The sequence below is a fragment of the Alosa pseudoharengus genome, unplaced genomic scaffold, assembly GCF_046254945.1.
Source record: "Alosa pseudoharengus isolate Yale_2024_CS ecotype anadromous, Long Island Sound unplaced genomic scaffold, YU_APseudo_1.1 YU_APseudo_1.1_scf_9, whole genome shotgun sequence".
In the NCBI taxonomy this organism is placed as follows: domain Eukaryota; kingdom Metazoa; phylum Chordata; class Actinopteri; order Clupeiformes; family Clupeidae; genus Alosa; species Alosa pseudoharengus.
In genome coordinates this window covers 39,712,844-39,734,877 of record NW_027468881.1, presented here as the reverse complement: position 1 = coordinate 39,734,877, position 22,034 = coordinate 39,712,844, and the positions used below count along the sequence as shown (strand labels likewise).

The 22,034-nt window shown below is 43.4% G+C and overlaps 1 protein-coding gene across 1 annotated transcript; it reads right to left on the bottom strand.

Annotated features, from left to right (window-relative positions):
* Positions 1-1,138: 1,138 nt before the first annotated feature.
* lrrc47 (leucine rich repeat containing 47) lies at positions 1,139-21,751 on the bottom strand. The gene is made up of 7 exons (XM_076276782.1): positions 21,155-21,751; positions 20,129-20,611; positions 19,775-19,891; positions 17,701-17,816; positions 9,436-9,538; positions 6,779-6,868; positions 1,139-1,745 (listed from the first exon to the last, which is right to left on the bottom strand). The coding sequence occupies exons 1-7, from the start codon at positions 21,728-21,730 to the stop codon at positions 1,518-1,520; spliced, it is 1,713 nt and encodes a 570-aa protein (XP_076132897.1). The 5' UTR covers positions 21,731-21,751; the 3' UTR covers positions 1,139-1,517.
* Between the last annotated feature and the right edge of the window lie 283 nt (positions 21,752-22,034).

Genomic DNA, 22,034 nt, shown 5'->3' with positions numbered 1-22,034 from the left:
CTCCAACCATCTCCAATCAATAGGACTCCTGCTGTTCTCATTTACCTGCTCCAATCAACAGGACTCCTGCTGTTCTCCTGCTGTTCTCATTTACCTGCTCCAATCAATAGGACTTCTGCTGTTCTCCTGCTGATCTCCTGAAGGTCTCATTTACCTGCTCATCTCCAGTCAATAGGACTTATGCTGTTCTCCAGCTGTTCTCATTTACCTGCTCCAATCAATAGGACTCCTGCTGTTCTCCAGCTGTTCTCATTTACCTGCTCCAATCAATAGGACTCCTGCTGTTCTCATTTACCTGCTCCAGATGGAGCAGCGGCCCCTCACACGGCCAGGTGTGCTGCTGTCGTCCTCATAGTGCCCAGTGGCCAGGCTGAGCGAACGTGCGTCCTCCTGCATGTCCATCTTTAGTCCAGTCCTGGCGCTCTTTGAGTAATCTTTTATACCTCCGTGCAGGCTGCCGTTCAGACACCTCCTCTCCGGGTCCCACAGCCCTGCGGACATCTGATCTGTAACAGAAAACCCTCGTGCGTTGCGTCCTGTCTAACCTGTGCGTCCGCAAACCCAGCATGTGAGGCCGCGGCAGCAACGTGAGAGGCACTGAGGCATAAATACATCTTTACTCGCACACTCAGGAGTGAGGAGTGCAGAAATACATCTTTACTCGCACACTCAGGAGTGAGGAGTGCAGAAATACATCTTTACTCGCACACTCAGGAGTGAGGAGTGCATAAATACATCTTTACTCGCACACTCAGGAGTGAGGAGTGCAGAAATACATCTTTACTCGCACACTCAGGAGTGAGGAGTGCATAAATACATCTTTACTCGCACACTCAGGAGTGAGGAGTGCAGAAATACATCTTTACTCGCACACTCAGGAGCGAGGCCCATGTAGGGACATTGTGGCCACTGCTTGTGGAATGGTTGAGAGCTCCTATCACTTTGACTGACGGTAACACAAGCAACCTATTTGTCATGAGTCTTGGCAGGCAGACAGTAACGCCTGACTGCTGGGGTAAGATGAGAACTAGTTTGCATTTCAATTAACATGCTATAAAATCATTGTAAACAAATCAAGGCATCTGTGTCAATAAGTTTATTGAGCATGTATGACCTGATAAGACTTAGAGTAGTCCAAAGTCAGTGTTCCACTGGTATGCAATACATTACAGTTCTGCACATGTGTGAGTTCATCATGAGCAAATTAAAGTGTCATACGACCACATGCTAGTCATTGTACAGGAGTACAGGCCAACAACAAAATGATACAACAGAAAGTACAAAACAAAATGATGATTTTATGAACTGTGTGAAAGTTATTAATTTAGCTCCATTGCAAGTAAGTGCTGTGAAGTATGTATGTCTAGGAACAGTTTAGATAAAGAACCCTGCAAAACCAGTATGCAAATATTTGGCAGTGTGAACAGGAGATGCACATTAGAGTTTCCCTCTTAAGCATTTAAGTTTGCCGGCTTCCGTTCGGACTTCATGCGGTGGATTTCCAGGCGCTGACTGGACTATCGAATGACCCTGAGGTTGCTGCAGGCTTCTGCTGTGAGGTCCGTTTTGGAGGGGTACACCACTTTCAGATTCCCGTCCATGTCCACGATCCGGACCTGCAGAACCGTCAGCTCCGGCCCTGCTGGCCCGTTGCCCTCCGCTGGGGCCGGTTCTGACTCCGCTTCCCCGTCGGAACCGTCCGCCTCTTTGTTGTCGAAGGTGAATTTATTCAGCTCCGCCATTTTCTGTGGGGAGAGAAAACAAACAAGCGCTGCTGATGCTGGGGTCTCAACTCGGGAGCGTACCCATGTTCCCCGGGTCCTATCTTCCCCACTTTGTATGGGACCGGGGGAAATCGGACCCTTTTTTAAAACCCTAACCATAACCCTAATCCTAACCCTAACCCCGAGCGGGAACATAGGACCCTTTTTTTAAAACCCTAACCATAACCCTAATCCTAATCCTAACCCCGAGCGGGGAACATAGGACCCGGGGAACAAAGGGGAACATAGGGACCCCCTCAACTCATCCATATGCGGTACACTGCGACCTCAGCACTCATCACTCCTGGGGGACCTTGGCCTTTGTGTATGCAACTCTGACAACTGCCCTGCAACTCTGACAACTGCCCCTGCCCTGCAACTCTGACAACTGCCCTGCAACTCTGACAACTGCCCTGCCTAGACGGTCAACACTTCTGGCTGCATACAGATTTTGACCTCATCAGAACATGCATAGCAATCTATAACAAAGGGACAAACTGGCAAGTTATCTTTGAGTACAGAGAGCCCCAGGACAAATAGTGCACAAACTGATAAAACAACCTTTCACTCTGTACGTGCACCAACTGTCACAGCAACTGATTAGCTGCTAAATTGTAATGAACTAAAACCAAATCCTGTGTTTTTGATGCCTGTGCCTTTTCAGATGAGCATACATGGTCCCATATATACTATTATAGTATGTGCATACATGGTCCCATATATAATATTATAGTATGTGCATACATGGTCCCATATATACTATTATAGTATGTGCATACATGGTCCCATATATACTATTATAGTATGTGCATACATGGTCCCATATATACTATTATAGTGTTTTTTTCTCCTCTGTGCGTGACAAAGAACCAAGAGTAAAGTTAAAAAAATAAACATAATTTAGGGAGTAAATTAGAATTTTTTGATTTAAAGCTGCACATTAATGAGAGTATTGAAGTTTGTGTCATTAAGTGTTTTGACAAGTAACATACCTATATACCTATATCAATGATTGATGAGTTCTAGATGTCATTTGATATAAGAAGTTTTCTGATAAAGTAAACGGTTAAAGTGTACACATATTTTGGGTAATTGGAATAGATTTGTGAACGAATTAAAAGAAGTAATCGATTAACTACGGACAAGCTTGGGGGGGATTAAAGCTTTCCTTGTTCTGTACTGCCATTACATGCTAAGCTGTGTGGGTTTTGTGATAAAAGCTGTGTGGGTTTTGTGATAAATGCTGTGCGGATGCCGAAGAGAAAATAGGAGTTACTGTTGCTACAGTCATTATTGTTGCTGAAGTGAACTGTGTGGTTGTTTCTCAAGGTCTTTGTTTAGTTTAATGGCCTAGGACTAAACTTAGCGTTACAGTGATACGGAGAGGAGACGAAATCACCAGAGGGGGGTGTTTTGGTTGTGCAGTAAGTGAAAAGTGGGATAGGGTTTCCAACCTATGTTTTTGTTGACTTGGTCTACTGTGAATTTAATGAGAGATCGTTAAAGGTGTGAGTGAGACATTAATTTTTGTCGTTGTCCAGCCGTTTTTGGGAGATATGGTTCCATATATACTATTATAGTATGATCATACATGGTCCCATATATAATATTATAGTATGTGCATACATGGTCCCATATATAATATTATAGTATGTGCATACATGGTCCCATATATAATATTATAGTATGTGCATACATGGTCCCATATATACTATTATAGTATGTGCATACATGGTTCCATATATACTATTATAGTATGTGCATACATGGTCCCATATATACTATTATAGTATGTGCATACATGGTCCCATATATACTATTATAGTATGTGCATACATGGTCCCATATATAATATTATATATCAATCTCGTCTTCTGTTTGCTCATCTATTTTGTTTATGTTGGAATGATAATAAACAGCACACACACAGTTTGACATTCCTAAAAGGACTCTGAGGAAAGAACCTTGAGATTGAGGGGTTTGATTCCACTGTAGTATGGAGTATGTAGATTCCACTGTAGTATAGTTCCACTGTAGTATGATTCCACTGTAGTATGGAGTATGTAGATTCCACTGTAGTATAGTTCCACTGTAGTAGTAGTGTAGTGTAGTGTAGTAGTTTGATTCCACTGTAGTATGGTACCAAGTCTCAATATTAAACCAGAGTCACATTGAAAAAGAAATGCCCTTTAGTGCATTATAGGTCTGCATTCAATGTGCAACATCCAACTAGTTTTAATTTCACAAGAGCAACCTGCTTTCTCTTCATGCACATGCCCTTTAATCATATTTTATCATGTTTATGATTCCGCAGTATAAAAGGCAACAAGGTAAGCTATTTACAACTGGGGGAGTAAACAAGGTAAGCTATTTACAACTGGGGGAGTAAACAAGGTAAGCTATTTACAACTGGGAGAGTAAACAAGGTAAGCTATTTACAACTGGGAGAGTAAACCCATGAGGTCAAATGTCAGCAATACGAAACAATCACAAAAACAGATGGACACAACTCCTCTAGGACAATAGTCTCGAAAAAAAAAATGGTGTGGAGGTTTTACAATATCAATTCTGGCCAAGGTTGTACCCCCCCCCCCCCCCCCTCCACACCCCAATGTATAACTTGATTCTGTAGACTTCTGACTTTGTAGAGTGTTTTAGTAATAACATATGTGTTTGGTTTTGATCAGAAAACCAATGAGCTCATGGGTAGTTGATACTTTTCATCATAACAATCTGTCGTGGGTCACCGGACACTCCGGTCCGTTTACACTGCAGGCCCTTCAGCGGCCAATCACGGGCTTCCCAAAAAGGGGTCTTCTGGCCGAGCGCGCTATCTGATGGTTAAATATTCAGAGGGCACCCGAGCTGTTCCACAGGAAGCGAAGATACGGGCTGGACAACGTCTTTGTCCCCCACGGGCCAGCGCACAGGAAGTCTCTCCGAGCACAGTGCGAACCAAACCCCGAGGCTTACATTCCCTGCTCACCTGCAGCACTCACACACAGCGGGTCAGTAACCTGTGGTCAACGTGCCTGCCCAGTGCATCTGGGGCATTGGGCAGAAACTATTTATTTCAGTCAGAAATGCACATCTCTACCAAAATGTGTTCCAAGATACGGCAAATGTTCGGCAAGTCCTTGCACAGGAGGGAACTGATGTGGGCAACACCGGATAGGCATGGTTGTCATATAGCCTAATTAATACGTAAGGGCGGACGGAAAGTGATCGTCCATGTAGCGGGCGAGTGGCGGGCTGTAAGGGGACACCCCTCGTGGCGGCGGCGGCTCGTTTGAGGGCCGCTCCGCTCGTGAGCGCTGGGCCACAGGGCTGCAGGCCTCTAGTGTTGCAGTCGCATTGTGTAGCCGGCCGCGAGCCACCACCGCCACACAAAACAGTGACGCACGCCACCGCTGCTAGCCCATGACGCCACTTATTCCACCGGCACACCGACACAGTGATGCTCGCCATGCCGGCGAGACACATACACAAGCACACACACACAGATACACACACACACACACTGACAGAGATACACAAGCACACACATGCACACACACACAATGACAGAGATACACAAGCACACACACGCCGACATAGATGCAAATACAGAAGCCTGCACAAACACAGCAGTCATCTCCAATGAACAGTTGCTAAACACACACACACACACTCTCCCAGGTCTAAAGAATGGCCACTGGATCAAATGTGGGAGTTAAACTGACTCTCCCCTCAGACCCACTCTCCCCTGGTGTGATGACTTGTTAGATACTGTACATCTAATGTGGTTTAGTCCTGTAGAATTCTACCCAAAACATTCACCAACTAATGCGGTTTAGTCCTGTAGAATTCTACAAAAAAACATTCACCATCTAATGCGGTTTAGTCCTGTAGAGTTTTACCCAAAATGTTCCTGTAACCTACCTATGGTTTGGAGTTAGCACTTTGTGTGGCCTTAGTGACATACAACATAACTAGAGTGAAACAACAAAGTAAACAGATAACTGGGCTGATATAACATGAGCCGTACTGTGATGAGTATAACTGGGGTGATATAACTTACTGTGATGAGTATAACTGGGGTGATATAACTTACTGTGATGAGTATAACTGGGGTGATATAACTTACTGTGATTAGAGTATAACTGGGCTGATATAACATGAGCCGTACTGTGATGAGTATAACTGGGGTGATATAACTTACTGTGATGAGTATAACTGGGGTGATATAACTTACTGTGATGAGTATAACTGGGGTGATATAACTTACTGTGATGAGTATAACTGGGGTGATATAACTTACTGTGATGAGTATAACTGGGGTGATATAACTTACTGTGATTAGAGTATAACTGGGGTGATATAACTTACTGTGATGAGTATAACTGGGGTGATATAACTTACTGTGATGAGTATAACTGGGGTGATATAACTTACTGTGATTAGAGTATAACTGGGGTGATATAACTTACTGTGATTAGAGTATAACTGGGGTGATATAACTTACTGTGATTAGAGTATAACTGGGGTGATATAACTTACTGTGATTAGAGTATAACTGGGGTGATATAACTTACTGTGATGAGTATAACTGGGGTGATATAACTTACTGTGATTAGAGTATAACTGGGGTGATATAACTTACTGTGATGAGTATAACTGGGGTGATATAACTTACTGTGATTAGAGTATAACTGGGGTGATATAACTTACTGTGATTAGAGTATAACTGGGGTGATATAACTTACTGTGATGAGTATAACTGGGGTGATATAACTTACTGTGATTAGAGTATAACTGGGGTGATATAACTTACTGTGATGAGTATAACTGGGGTGATATAACTTACTGTGATTAGAGTATAACTGGGGTGATATAACTTACTGTGATGAGTATAACTGGGGTGATATAACTTACTGTGATGAGTATAACTGGGGTGATATAACTTACTGTGATGAGTATAACTGGGGTGATATAACTTACTGTGATTAGAGTATAACTGGGGTGATATAACTTACTGTGATGAGAGCGTCCATCACGTCCTTACAGGTCTGCAGGCAGGTGGAGCTGGTCACCTCTAGAAACAGTTCCCGTGTGCTCTTCTGAATCTGATGGACAAACACAATACAGTACAGTACTGAATAAGCCTGAACACACCAGCACACAATACAGTACAGTACTAAATAAGCCTGAACACACACCAGCACACAATACAATACAGTACTGAATAAGCCTGAACACACACCAGCACACAATACAGGCCTGAACACACACCAGCACACAATACAGTACTGAATAAGCCTGAACACACCAGCACACAATACAGTACTGAATAAGCCTGAACACACACCAGCACACAATACAGGCCTGAACACACACCAGCACACAATACAGTACTGAATAAGCCTGAACACACCAGCACACAATACAGTACTGAATAAGCCTGAACACACAATACAGTACTGAATAAGCCTGAACACACACCAGCACACAATACAGTACAGTACTGAATAAGCCTGAACACACAATACAGTACTGAATAAGCCTGAACACACAATACAGTACTGCATAAGCCTGAACACACACCAGCACACAATACAGTACTGAATAAGCCTGAACACACCAGCACACAATACAGTACTGAATAAGCCTGAACACACACCAGCACACAATACAGTACTGAATAAGCCTGAACACACAATATAGTACTGAATAAGCCTGAACACACAATACAGTACTGCATAAGCCTGAACACACACCAGCACACAATACAGTACTGAATAAGCCTGAACACACACCAGCACACAATACAGTACTGAATAAGCCTGAACACACACCAGCACACAATACAGGCCTGAACACACACCAGCACACAATACAGTACTGAATAAGCCTGAACACACAATACAGTACTGAATAAGCCTGAACACACAATACAGTACTGAATAAGCCTGAACACACAAGACAGTACTGAATAAGCCTGAACACACACCAGCACACAATACAGTACTGAATAAGCCTGAACACACACCAGCTGAAATTCTGAAAAAATTACCAGGTGTACCTATGTTCCTCAGGAGACACACTGTAAAATTACTCTTATGTAAGATCGATCAATACTTTCCAAGATACAGCCAGTTTTACAGGGGGAGGGGGGTGTCGCAAAATGTCAATGGGGCATTTGCCCATGTTCAGGGTGGAAAATAAAAAAGAAAGATTTGCATAAGACAAGTAAAATTGGTGTTTTCAAAAAGAAGGGATCATGGAGAATAAGGAAAAACATATTTAAAAAATCTTTGTATATTCCCACAAGGTGTTTGGGTGCTCTGAAAATGATAACCAAAAAAATTTTTCAGACTTGTGAGGTCTGCTGTTCAGACCCTGAAGGGATTTATTTTCTGTTCTGGAGTTTTTCTACATATCTCAGTAAGGAAAATAAATCAAGAGCCTATGTTGAGTACAAATATGTCTTCTGAAGGCTTAAACAGAGCCCAGCCAAAAACTCCAATAAAATTTGTATCAACTTTGAGGGACAGCTATGACCATACAGGATCATCCAGACCAAACGTGACGATTTTGCTACATACTATTCCTATTTATGTACCAGCATGCAAAATTTGAGCCTCCTACATGGTTTAGTTCTTGCGCTGTGGGGAAAGTATTGATCGATCTTAAATAAGAGTAATTTTACAGTGTGTCTCCTGGGTAACATAGGTACACCTGGTCATTTTTTCAGAATTTTTTGAGACCTAAGTGCGTGGGCCCTGGTTGAACTGACGTGGAATGACCCAGTACTGAATAAGCCTGAACACACCAGTACACATGCACCAATATCAAATCAGGTTCAACATCAAGTTAACCAAGTTATTTTGTTGAATCCATGTTTAATTCATGTCCTAAAGCTTCATATAAGAGAGTTAGTGTCCTTATTTGTGGTGCCAGAAGCATTCACATGGACACCTGGCCATTGGCACAGACTCTTACATATTAACAGTAACTCAGGATGCAATATACTCTCCGGAAGGCCAGCAGTTAGCATAGATAACCATGAATCATATCAAGTGCATATCCTGACAAGTGCACACCATGCATATCCTGACAAATGCTAACTGTCAGTTATTATACTACAGGAGATGATGTGAAAGTTTTGGCTGATAACTGAATATCCGTGAATAGTTCTGTCAATGTTCATCCATTCAACCATAAACCCGTTTTATTACATCCTGTTTGAGATCAGCAATTTCAGCCTGACCTTGATTGACCAGAAACAAACCCCTATCAACTCTGACCTTGATTGACAGAAACAAACGCCTATAACCTCTGAGCGAGTATACAGCCGCAGTGGAGGTGACAGCACGGTGGTGGAAAATGACCTGTTTATCTTTATTAGGTGCTATCCTGAAATGCCACTCTGTACTGGGTAATCTGCAGATTCATGGCACTCTGTACTGGGTAATTTGCAGATTCATGGCCCTCTGCACTGGGTAATCTGCAGATTCATGGCACTCTGTACTGGGTAATCTGCAGATTCATGGCACTCTGTACTGGGTAATCTGCAGATTCATGGCACTCTGTACTGGGTAATCTGCAGATTCATGGCACTCTGTACTGGGTGACCTGCACCATTCATCCATCATCATGATGATCAGCGGCACTAGCAGAGGCAGCAGGTCACCTTAGTCTTGTCGCTGTTGGTGATCGGGGGGAAGGAGATGACGTGACCCTCGGCATCCACCAGACAGGGGTAATGAGACTTCCCATCCAACAGCTGAAGATACCTGAGGAGAACCAAACACACTTCAGTCAGATCATCAACAGAACCAAACACTTCAGTCAGACCATCAACAGAACCAAACACACTTCAGTCAGACCATCAGGAGAACCAAACACACTTCAGTCAGACCATCAGGAGAACCAAACACGCTTCAGTCAGACCATCAGGAGTACCAAACACACTTCAGTCAGACCATCAACAGAACCAAACACGCTTCAGTCAGACCATCAGGAGAACCACATCAACAGAACCAAACACGCTTCAGTCAGACCATCAACAGAACCAAACACGCTTCAATCAGGATAATCAAGAGAACCAAACGCACTTCAATCAGGATAATCAAACACACTTCAGTCAGAGCACCAGGAAATCACTGTCAGTTTTAGTCACAGTTGTTTGTGTGTAGTGCCTTTCACTTCAGCGTCACAGTAGAGTTACAGAGGAGTTTTGATCTACAGCTAGCGAGCTAAGTGAGTACTGCTGCCACTGCCTCAAGTTGCTAAACAGGCTAACTGGTGTCTCTTGGTGATACTGTTGACAATGTAGTGATACGAAAGGTTTTTTGTGGTATGTTCCAACCAAAACCAGAGAACTACATAGAACATGGTTATTCAATCATAATTCATTTGAAGATAGTACCAAAGGTAAATGCTCATATAAAGCATATTTGAAAAAGTAGCAAATTGTTGCATAGTGTAGCTTTTTAATAGAAAAATAGAAATAACCTACTGCCAATGGTATAATTACCACAATTATGCAACTTCGGTTTTGCATTTTGATCAAAAACGAGTCCCTAAAGGTTGTACATTTTATGACAAAATTGCTTGACCTTGTGAAGCAGCAAGGGATATAGAAAGAACAGCACTACTAATCATCATGACTCCCAGTATGATATAGAAAGAACACTACTACTCATCATGACAAGTATGATATAGAAAGAACAGCACTACTAATCATCATGACTAGTATGATATAGAAAAAACACTACTAATCATCATGACTAGTATGATATAGAAAGAACAGCACTACTAATCATCATGACTAGTATGATATAGAAAGAACAGCACTACTACTCATCATGACTCCTAGTATGATATAGAAAGAACAGCACTACTAATCATCATGACTAGTATGATATAGAAAGAACAGCACTACTAATATGGCAAGCGATTTTAACATTTTCCCGCTAGACTGGATATGTATTGCAGATATCTGTTATTCAGTTTTGCCTAGTCAAAACGAACATTTTAGATATCCGCAATTGATTTCTTCCTATCCATAATTGTCATTTCAGATATCCACAAAGACATTCTTCCTAGGACAAATGACGCCACATTTGCCATTCATTTCTATGGGGTTTATCATTACGGATATCTACAATTCAGTTGCAGATATCCACTATGTGAATTACGGATATCTGCAATTGAATTGTAGATATCTGTAATTCCAGTTAGAGATATCTACAATTTGATTCTGACTAGTCATAACTCCAGTTGAAGATATCTTTAATTCACTTCAATTCAAGATATCTACATGTTCCTTTTCAGATATCTTGAATTAAGTTTTGACTAGGCGAAATGACATTGTAGATATCTGTAAATGGAATTTTGACTAGTCAAAAATGACGTTTTAGATATCTCAAACTGGAGTTAGGGATAGTCATAATTTGATTGTAGATATCTATTATCAAGTTATAGATATCTTGAATGAGTTTTGATTAGAGATATCTGAAATTGGAGATATCTATAACTTTCATTCTGCCTAGTCAAAATGTAATTATAGATATCTTGAATTAGAGTTTTGACTAGGCGAAATGACGTTAGAGATAGCCTATCTGTATTGCTATGCAAATTAGGCCCGCATCCCACTTTAGGCGGGAGAAGAGCGTTGTCACTCCCCGATGTGAGTCGCTACCGGATGTGAGTCGCGCATGCGTCACTTTGCGACTACCTGTGCTGTTAGCCACAGAATAATGACATTAGCCTACACAGCAGTAATGTATTATTTAGCGTAAGGCATCACATTTTCACGGCATGATCTCTAATGTCAGTTCTAGTTTAGAGGCTGAAGTAGCCTGCTAGAGAGAGACTTCTGTAATATCAATAAAAATTGACCTACATAACGAAGTTTGTTAACTGCTGGCAAGTAAGTAAGCAATCAAGCACAACAAAGGCTGTCACTTGAATGGCGTTTGCTAACGTTAGCAATCAAACAATCTTAGATAGCTAAAACATTTTTGAAACAGAAAAGTGAATTATTTTATGGATTTCAGTCGGATCCCTTGTAGAGGTGGGTCGGTCGCGAACGAACTAGTTCCTTCGAACGGGTCTTTAAAATGAACGACCTGAACTAGTTCGCCTTTCCAGTTCTTGTTCGTTCTTTCGTTCGTCGCTGAATCACACTGACCTAGTGCTGCTGTGAATGCCTCTGGCCCAGCTTCCTAAGGCGAGAGCCAAACCAGAGCCCGTCTACGGAGAGCCTTGCCACTCTGTATTAAAGGAACACGCCACCCAAAATCAGTAGTGATATATGTTCTTACCGTAACTTTCACGAGTTGAGTCGTACCTCTCCCGCGTCGGTAGGTGCACTCAAACGCTCTGTCGCGCGGCGCGAATGTGTTAGCATGTTGCTATGCTAGCGGGCTCTGCCGTGGCCGTAGAGAGAGGCACATAGCAGTATTCAAACACCTCCACGTTTTACCTACTTAAATACAGTTGCAGGAGTAGTTGATGAAAAATGTTAGGGCACACAACATGAAACGTGACGATTTTCCAAGCGAATAAACATGAGAACTACAATGTGTGGCGCAATAGCACTTGGGAGTACTTCCACCTAGCGTGGTAATATTATTAACACCTAATTGTAGATCCTATCCACCACAGAGTTTAGAATCCATGCTGGATCGACCCTCAGCCTCTCCCTCCCCTCTGAGCGAGAGAGGCACACACACTAGAGGTGGTGGCTGGTTGTTTTAATGTAGGCTATATGGGTGATGCAGCGCTGCTGACGTGAGGCTAGAAAGCCCTTGCCTGTTCTAGAAAGACTGATCTAATGCAGCAAATATATTAAAAGGCAAAAGTCGTACATTGGCTAGGCCTATCCCCAGAATATCAGCAGCAAACTCAGTCTCTGTCGCGCAAAACAGTCTCCAAATAAAACGCACATCGGCCTGTTGCCTATTCTGCCAGCTTGTGACAATATATCGTCCAAAATGCTTGATTGCATTGCATTCTCCACATTTTTAGCTACATTTTCATGTACCACATCAGCATTTTTGTTCAGTGAATCTTTTGTAAATTGCTTTACAATTACCGTGGGGCCTATAGGCCTATTGCCTGGCTTGCCTCAGCTTCGGTCACGTCCAATTTTATCATTGTAATAAAAAACGCAATTTGCCACATAATTTCAGCATGCTCCTGGCCAACTAATTAATGTCTATTGTACTTTATTTTTTGCAAAAAGAAAGAAATCCTTGATAAAATAACAAGTCATTCACATTATAGGCTACTTTACACACTGTTATGTCAGGTTGACTGACAAGCCTGTTCTGAAGACTCCCATTCATTTTGACTGCACGAGCGCGTCTTTTTCAGACAGACATCGCAATTAATTTTATAGCAGGCCATCGGACAAATATGACGCCTCGATATTAAAGAAACTCCGACTCCATTCATTCTGAAAGTCCACCGCACAACAATGCAACGTGCATGTTCACATTTTTAGTAACAACCGCCAAACTTGCTTGCTTGCCTTACACATCTAAGTTTTCCGACTATTTTTCTTACCTTCTTTTTCCGCTGTGGATGTTAGTGAGTTTGTAGAAGTTTTAGCTCTTACGTTCTGAACATCTCGCACTGCCATCGCCCGATGTCATTTCTTAGTCATATCACTCTCTGTCTCTCTTTTAAATGCCTATTCCCTGAATGGTAGGCTACAATTATGTGTTTTATATATAGGCTAATATCTAAACAAAATAACCCAGGCAGTCTCATCTAGGATATAACACAGGTTGAAGTTGGTTCTATTTAGGGAGGTGAACATCTGTAGATGACTCAGAAATGACATCGGAAGACAAGGAGTGAATATGGCAAGAGGCAAGCCGAAGTCTGCTGACAAGGGCCCGACGGTAATTGTAAAGCAATTTACAAAAGATTCACTGAACAAAAATGCTGATGTGGTACATGAAAATGTAGCTAAAAATGTGGAGAATGCAATGCAATCAAGCATTTTGGACGATATATTGTCACAAGCTGGCAGAATAGGCAACAGGCCGATGTGCGTTTTATTTGGAGACTGTTTTGCGCGACAGAGACTGAGTTTGCTGCTGATATTCTGGGGATAGGCCTAGCCAATGTACGACTTTTGCCTTTTAATATATTTGCTGCATTAGATCAGTCTTTCTAGAACAGGCAAGGGCTTTCTAGCCTCACGTCAGCAGCGCTGCATCACCCATATAGCCTACATTAAAACAACCAGCCACCACCTCTAGTGTGTGTGCCTCTCTCGCTCAGAGGGGAGGGAGAGGCTGAGGGTCGATCCAGCATGGATTCTAAACTCTGTGGTGGATAGGATCTACAATTAGGTGTTAATAATATTACCACGCTAGGTCGAAGTACTCCCAAGTGCTATTGCGCCACACATTGTAGTTCTCATGTTTATTCGCTTGGAAAATCGTCACGTTTCATGTTGTGTGCCCTAACATTTTTCATCAACTACTCGTGCAACTGTATTTAAGTAGGTAAAACCTGGAGGTGTTTGAATACTGCTATGTGCCTATTTCTACGGCCACGGCAGAGCCCGCTAGCATAGCAACATGCTAACACATTCGCGCCGCGCGACAGAGCGTTTGAGTGCACTTACCGACGCGGGAGAGGTACGACTCAACTCGTGAAAGTTACGGTAAGAACATATATCACTACTGATTTTGGGTGGCGTGTTCCTTTAAGTCAGTCACTCGTTCTTGGCAGAGTGAAGCAGAAGAAGCAGAGTGATTATGGCTCTGTAGCCTGGGCAAAATGGGGACTTGAAACCTTTTCATCAATATAATCTTTCTGCCAAGCCTTTAAACATGTTTGTCGGCATAGCCTACTGGGTCTTTGTTCCTTTATGAATGAACACATTTTTAAAAAAGAAATTAGCTGATCTAGCCGTAGTCTACAATATGTCAAATTAATTTCAAGATGAATGAACACATTAGCTACTGCTGTTTTGTCTAAAAGTACACATAATCATGAAGTTGCAGCTATATTTGCCGCTACAATTACAGTGTTGTGTTGACCGTTTTCACAAACGAGGAGCTGAGAACCTGCATTCCACGATTCACTGCTGAACTGCGTTGTAGGCTACCGGAAATGCGAATGAACGAAAGAACGAACGATTCAGAACGAATCATCTTGGCGAACTGAACGACGCGAACTGTGTCATGAGAACGAACGACAAAATCCACCTCTATTCCCTTGGCGTTATGCCGTAAAACCTATCAATCTGAGCATGCGTGACTCACATCGGGTAGCGACTCACATCGGGGAGTGACAGCGTGTTGTTGTTCAAATCATCAAATCACATAGCACCTGTTAACTGTTAACTTTGTAATTAGCACTAATTAGCACCATGTCAGAGCAGCCAGAGGGCGAAGGAGCTGGCAGCAAGAATTGATGATTCAATGTTGCTTTGATTTTTTCGATTACAGCCAACACCATTATGAATGGAATTTCCTGTAGATGGTGCTGGTGCATTTAGTAGCCTAGGCCTACTAATTTATGTAGGCTACGACATTACAGCCTGCTTATTCTTCTTCCATTCATAGAAATAAGCAAATAAGCCCACTTTTTCTTCGATTATGTTGGGGAGGGGAAATTAGCTGACAGAATGTCTAAGTAGATGGGCTCTAGCCTAGAAATCTAGACGGGCTCTGCTACGGAACTAAGAGCAACGTCTTGCACAATAATTTGCACTAGTCATAATGACGTTTGAGATATCTTCACCTTTCATTCTGCCTAGTCAAAACTGAATTAAAGATATCTGCAATTGCCATTTAAGATGTGTGACGAGTTGAATGTTGTTTCCAATGACATGATGACAGATATCTGTAATTAAGTTTTGCCTAGTCAAAACTAAATTACAGATATCTCTATCCGACGTTTCGACTAGTCACAATTACGTTACAGATATTAGTCCAGGCAAAGTAACCCATTTTGGAGCCAAAAATAGAACTAATTGTAAAATAATTTTTTTCAGCATAGATCATTTCTATGAGGTGTCCAGAACAACATACTAAAAGTCCTAAGAAATCCTAGTTGAGGAAATATGTTTAATTCTCATCAATCCAAGATGTGTGCCAGTATAAGGCCACACAACAATACACCCCTATGGGACTATTTTCTCCCTTTACGTCTATCAAAAAAAAACTTTACACAATGAAAGTATCCATGAAAAGTAATTTTTTTTGTATTACAAGTTTCTTTGAAAATGAATTTGAATATGCAAATGAGCTGTACACTAATCAAATATAGGCCCCCATAGGCTTATTTTTTCCCTTTACTCCTACCACAATAAAACTTTACACAATGAAAGTCTACATGAAAAGTAAAACATTTTGTATTAGAAGTTTGTTTGAAAATTAATTTGAATATGCAAATGAGCAACATACTAATCGCATATGCCCAAAATACACCCTAATGGGCTTATTTTTTCCTTTACTCCTATCACAATCAATCATCGCAGTGAAAATATATATGGAAGGTAACATTTTTTTTTTACAATGGGTACAATGAGACATGCCCCACCCTCCTCATTAGTATGCTGTCCATGCATAATACATTGGGTATTGGTAAATAGTATATGGCTAATACCTTTTTGGGCTGTCATGTCATGAGGAGGGTGACAAATGTCAAAATCCATGTTAGTTCACATCTTGAGGGTATATGCTTTCAGACAATATATGGTTTAGGTGGTTTAATTAGTTTTATCTTCATGGTACAGCCCAAAATGTATCAGAACACACTAAATTTACCAATACCCCATGTGTTATGCATGGGCAGCATACTAATGAGGAGGATGGGACATGTTTCATGTCATGTTAGATCACATCCTGAGGGTATAAGCTTTCAGAAAATATATGGTTTATATGGTTGAAACAGTTTTTCCTAAATGGCACAGACCCAAAGGTATGAGCCATATACCCAATTTACTCATACCCTATCTATTATGAATGGGCAGCAAAGTAAAGGGGAGGGTGAGAAAGGTCAAAACCTATGTTAGATCACATCCTGAGGGTCTAACCTTCCAGAAAATATATGGTTTATATAGTTAAATCAGTTTATGTGGTAAGAGTAAAGGAAAAATTAAGCCTATTTGGGTGTATTTTGGGCATATTCGATTAGTGTATAGCTCATTTGCATATTAAAATTAATTTTCAAAAAAACTTGTAATACAAAAAAAAATACTTTTCATGGCTACTTTCATTGTGTAAAGTTTAATTTTGATAGGAGTAAAGGAAAAAAATAGCCCCATTGATGGTGTAGGCCTATTGTTGCCTGGTCTTCTTGGCACACATCTTGGATTGATGAGAATTTAACATATTTCCTCAACTAGGATTTCTTAGGACTTTTAGTATGTTGTTCTGGACACCTCATAGAAATGATCTAAGCTGCAAAAAATTATTTTACAATTAGTCTGTCGTAAAACGCTACTTTGCCTGGACTATATCTTGAATGACAATTCCAACTATCCAAAATGTAATTGCGACTAGTCAGAAAGACGTTGTTGATATCTACAATGTTAATTCCAGATAGTCAAACTTAGCGGGTAAATGATAAAATCGCTTGCCATACTACTGATCATCATGACTCCTAGTATGATGTGCAAGTCATGGACGTTTTCACCTCTAGGGCTCAAGCGCCATCTTGTGGTTAACAGAATATTCCACATTATACCACTAGAGGGCGATCACACACTGGAAACAAAGCTGCTCTCCTGCAGGAAGTGACCTCAACACGTGTTCTATCTCTCCACACACGTCACCTTGAAAAGCCAATTCTGTTTGGAAAGCTATGAATGAGGGCTTTGGGGGATGGCGTGTGTGAGTGGGTGTGTGTGTGTGTGAGTGTGTGTGTGTGAGTGTGTGTGTGTGTGTGTGAGTGTGTGTGTGTGTGTGTGTGTGTTTACTTGTGCAGTCCGGACACATTCTGTCGTTTCTTCTGTTTCCTCTGTTCATCAGCTTCCTGTTGCAGCTGCTTCAGCAGGTCCACAGCCTTCATCTCCTTCCGACCCAGAGGAGCAATCTAACAAACACGCACACACACACGCACACAGTGCACACACACAGATTAGGAATTTGGCACACATTATCAAATCTGTCTGGAACTCAATATGTGAGTATTTGATGACCACTGGAGCTGGACTGGTCTAGAGGCTGAAGTCTGCTGAAGCCTAATGATCCCCTTCAGTAAGTCAGTCAGATGGTTCAAATGTCCACTTAGTCTGCCTTACACACAAGCCCATCATTAGGGGTGTGTGGCTCCAGGCGATCCCTGGGCCCATTACTGGAGGTGACCAGGAGACGCGGCCAGGAGACGCGGCCAGGCAGGACCTCACGCTGGGGGACAGCACGTAGCTTTCCCCTTCAGCGGGACACGGCCAACGACAGCATGTAGCTTTCCCCTTCAGCGGGACACGGCCAACGACAGCACGTAGCTTTCCCCTTCAGCGGGACACGGCCAACGACAGCACGTAGCTTTCCCCTTCAGCGGGACACGGCCAACGACAGCTGTTCCGTTGCTGGCCACTGGGCAGGACAAAACTTTCGTCAAGCGAAAATAAGGACGAGACAAGAAAGCTATTTATTATTAAATAAGGACGAGACAAGAAAGTTATTTATTATTAACGGCGGGTGTTATGACGCTCCTGAATGGGCCTGATTAAGCTCTTCAGAAACCTCACTAGCGCTGCACATGGCCCAAATCAGCAGAATTAAAAATACATGGATCTCTCCGCAATCTACAGCGTCCACAGACAGCTGCACACCTCAGGCGTCGCTAGTATGTCACCACACGCACACAGCCGTGAGCGTCTGCTGGGGCTCTTGTGGAGTTCATTGTGCGGTCATCGTAAGGCTAGTCTCGCAGCGCCACACCCGTCACGTACAGTTTGGAGACTGTAAACTAGAAGAGTGCGGAGACTTCGCCACCTCAGGGCATGAGAGGTGGGCATGGGAGACGGAGGTGGGCATGGGAGCTGGGCATGGGAGGTGGGCATGGGAGACGGAGGTGGGCATGGGAGACGGAGGTGGGCATGGGAGGTGGGTATGGGAGACGGAGGTGGGCATGGGAGCTGGGCATGGGAGGTGGGCATGGGAGACGGAGGTGGGCATGGGAGGTGGGCATGGGAGGTGGGCATGGGAGGTGGCCATGGGAGGTGGCCATGGGAGACGGAGGTGGGCATGGGAGGTGGGCATGGGAGACGGAGGTGGGCATGGGAGACGGAGGTGGGCATGGGAGGTGGGCATGGGAGGTGGGCATGGGAGACGGAGGTGGGCATGGGAGCTGGGCATGGGAGGTGGGCATGGGAGACGGAGGTGGGCATGGGAGCTGGGCATGGGAGACGGAGGTGGGCATGGGAGGTGGGCATGGGAGACGGAAGTGGGCATGGGAGCTGGGCATGGGAGACGGAGGTGGGCATGGGAGGTGGGCATGGGAGGTGGGCATGGGAGACGGAGGTGGGCATGGGAGGTGGGCATGGGAGGTGGGCATGGGAGACGGAGGTGGGCATGGGAGGTGGGCATGGGAGACGGAGGTGGGCATGGGAGGTGACCAGTAGGATCCCCAACCAGTAGGAAAAAATGTGGGTGGGGGAAGTGGTTGAGGGCTGCTCTCCCATGCCCACATCCACGGCTGAAGTGCCCTTGAGCAAGGCACCTAACCCCTCACTGCTCCCATAGCGCCGCTGTAGCAGGCAGCTCACTGTTTGTGCTTCATCTCACTGTGTTCACTGTGTGCTGTGTGTGTTTCACTAATTCACGGATTGGGTTAAATGAAGAGACTAAATTTCCCTCCCGGGATCAAAAGAGTATATATACTATACTTATACTGATATTATGCTGGATTTGTAAAAATAAATTTCAAATACCTTTAATGCTATAATGTTCTCAGAAACATGCCACCCACATTCCCCTGTAGGTGTCCTGACCCGTGTGGCTGTGTGAGGCTGTACTAGAGATGTAAGGGTGCTCGACGGATTGTACCTTCAGAGTGTCTGGAGTCCGAGCGTCGTAAAGCAGCGGGGCCTTCAGCAGTTTGAGGTCATGGGTGGCGATGGTCGCAGTCGTGCGTCTAGCGCACAGGTCATCATGAAGTTTGGTCTGGAGGGAAAAAATTTACATGTAAATAAACTGGCCTATCAAACACGGTCCAGGCCATTACAGAAACAAACACTACTGCTGTCATGTACATACTACTAATAAATCATTAATAAATCATAAATCATTAATGTTAATGTCGTGTATTTAATGTGATAAGAGCTGATGTTACTATAGCAACAGGTTTGAGAAGGGGTTCTACGGTAGTGACGTTCTTGTGTGATTTGAGAGATGTTCCACCTGTGCCACGAGGAAGCGTTTCAGGGAGTTGCCGGAGTGCAGGTTCATGCCCCTGACGATGCAGCACACGATATACGGCCGCACGTCCTTCACCTCCGCCGACACCTTCACCGTGACGGACGCGCCGCTGTCGCTGTCGGACACGTGCAGAACCCTCAGGACCAGCTTGTCCAGCTCGTCCACGTCGTCGTCCTGGTTCCGGTTCTTCTGCCTCGCCCCGCCCTTCTTTTTGGGGGTGTTGCGAGCCGCGCCCCCGGCTGCGTCCCCCTTCTCGCCCGCCTCGCTCTGACCCTTGCCCTTGCCCTTGCCCCGGCCCCCCGCACGCAGGTAGTCCAGCACGGACTTGGTCTGGCACCCGTTGACCATCTTCTCCAGACGCTTGTCCTTCAGCTTGTTGCCCTTGAAGTTGATCTCCTTCAGCTTGGGGCAGTCTCCGAGCTCGGATGGCAGCTCTGACAGCTTGTTGCTGGACAGATCCAGAACCTGAGAGGATATGATGATCACAGGAATAAACTGAACCAGCAGGAGGAAAAAGGCATCTTTTCTACACGTGTTGTACTCCACAAAATAAATACACTTCCTCCAAATGTTCTCATGTGTAAGGGAGTTGAGAATCTGCCTCTGAAACTGTAGGACTGCAGCAGATTGCTAGGCTATAACTACCCTTACTGCACAAGACCCACCATGAGTTAATAATGATGAGCTACAGTTCGTACATATATAACTAAAAAAAAAATACTACTGAACTAACTTATTCACTATGTTATGTGCACACAGGAACAGTCTGTCTGTCTGTTATACGGTATGTGTGGGAATCACAAGAAACTTAAGACTTGCAAGGCGGTGCATTATAATATCAGTTAAACCCTTTAATGGTCCAAAGCCTGAGTGCAGTGCCAGTCCCAAGCAGGGTGGTACAGGGTACTGGATCCTGTCAAAGAACATTCAGTAAGCTATCCCTAAACCTACTATCTTCTCGTCTTGGATAAAAAGGAGTATGGATTGGAGATGGCAACAACAACCTACCTTAATTGCAGACAGATTGCTGATGTCTGTACTCAACTCTTCGATCGCATTCTCTGATGCGACGATGGTGCTGAGAAGCTCCAGCTTCTCTGAGAACAGGTCGTCGGGTAACGCCGCGAGCCCATTCTTGGACACGTTGATGGTTGAGAGCTTGACGCACTGACTCAGGCCATTTGGCAACGATGTGATGCTGTTGCAGCTCACATTGAGGGTGTTGAGTTCGCTCAACTGTGAAACCTCCTCAGGGATGCCCTGCAACTCGTTCACTGACACATCCAAAACTTTCAGACACTTCAGCTTCCCAATTGACTTGGGAACAGATGTGATCTTGTTTCTGCAAAGTATAAGGCTTTGGAGATGGATCAAGTTGCCGATGTCTTCATTGATCTCAGTCAAACTCGGACACTGGCTAATTTCTAAGTAATTCAACAGCGTAAGCGAGTAAAGCTTCGAGCTCAGACCCCCGCTTGACTGGATCCTTTTGTCAGTGTTCGCACCCTGAAGTACCAACTCACGTCGGTTTTCTTTTTCGGCTTTTTCAATCTCTGCCCAAACAGAAACATCTATTCCATCCATGCTGTTTGGGGTGTACCCGGAAGAAAACACAACACATGATGATCAACCGGAAGAACTATGTCACAATAGTCGATCGAAAATGAGAAATGTTCAAATTCAAATTCAATGTCTACTTTCATATTTTTAAGAACTATAAAATATATATATATTTAAAGGAAAATGTTCAAATGTCTGCTAAATAGACACGTAATCTAGATTTGATAACTCTCGACAGTCAGTCTACATCTTCACTACATATCCCATAAACCAACGCGAATCTAAACAAGACATGCGTGCCGATTAGTTGTTGTCAAACGGTGGTTAT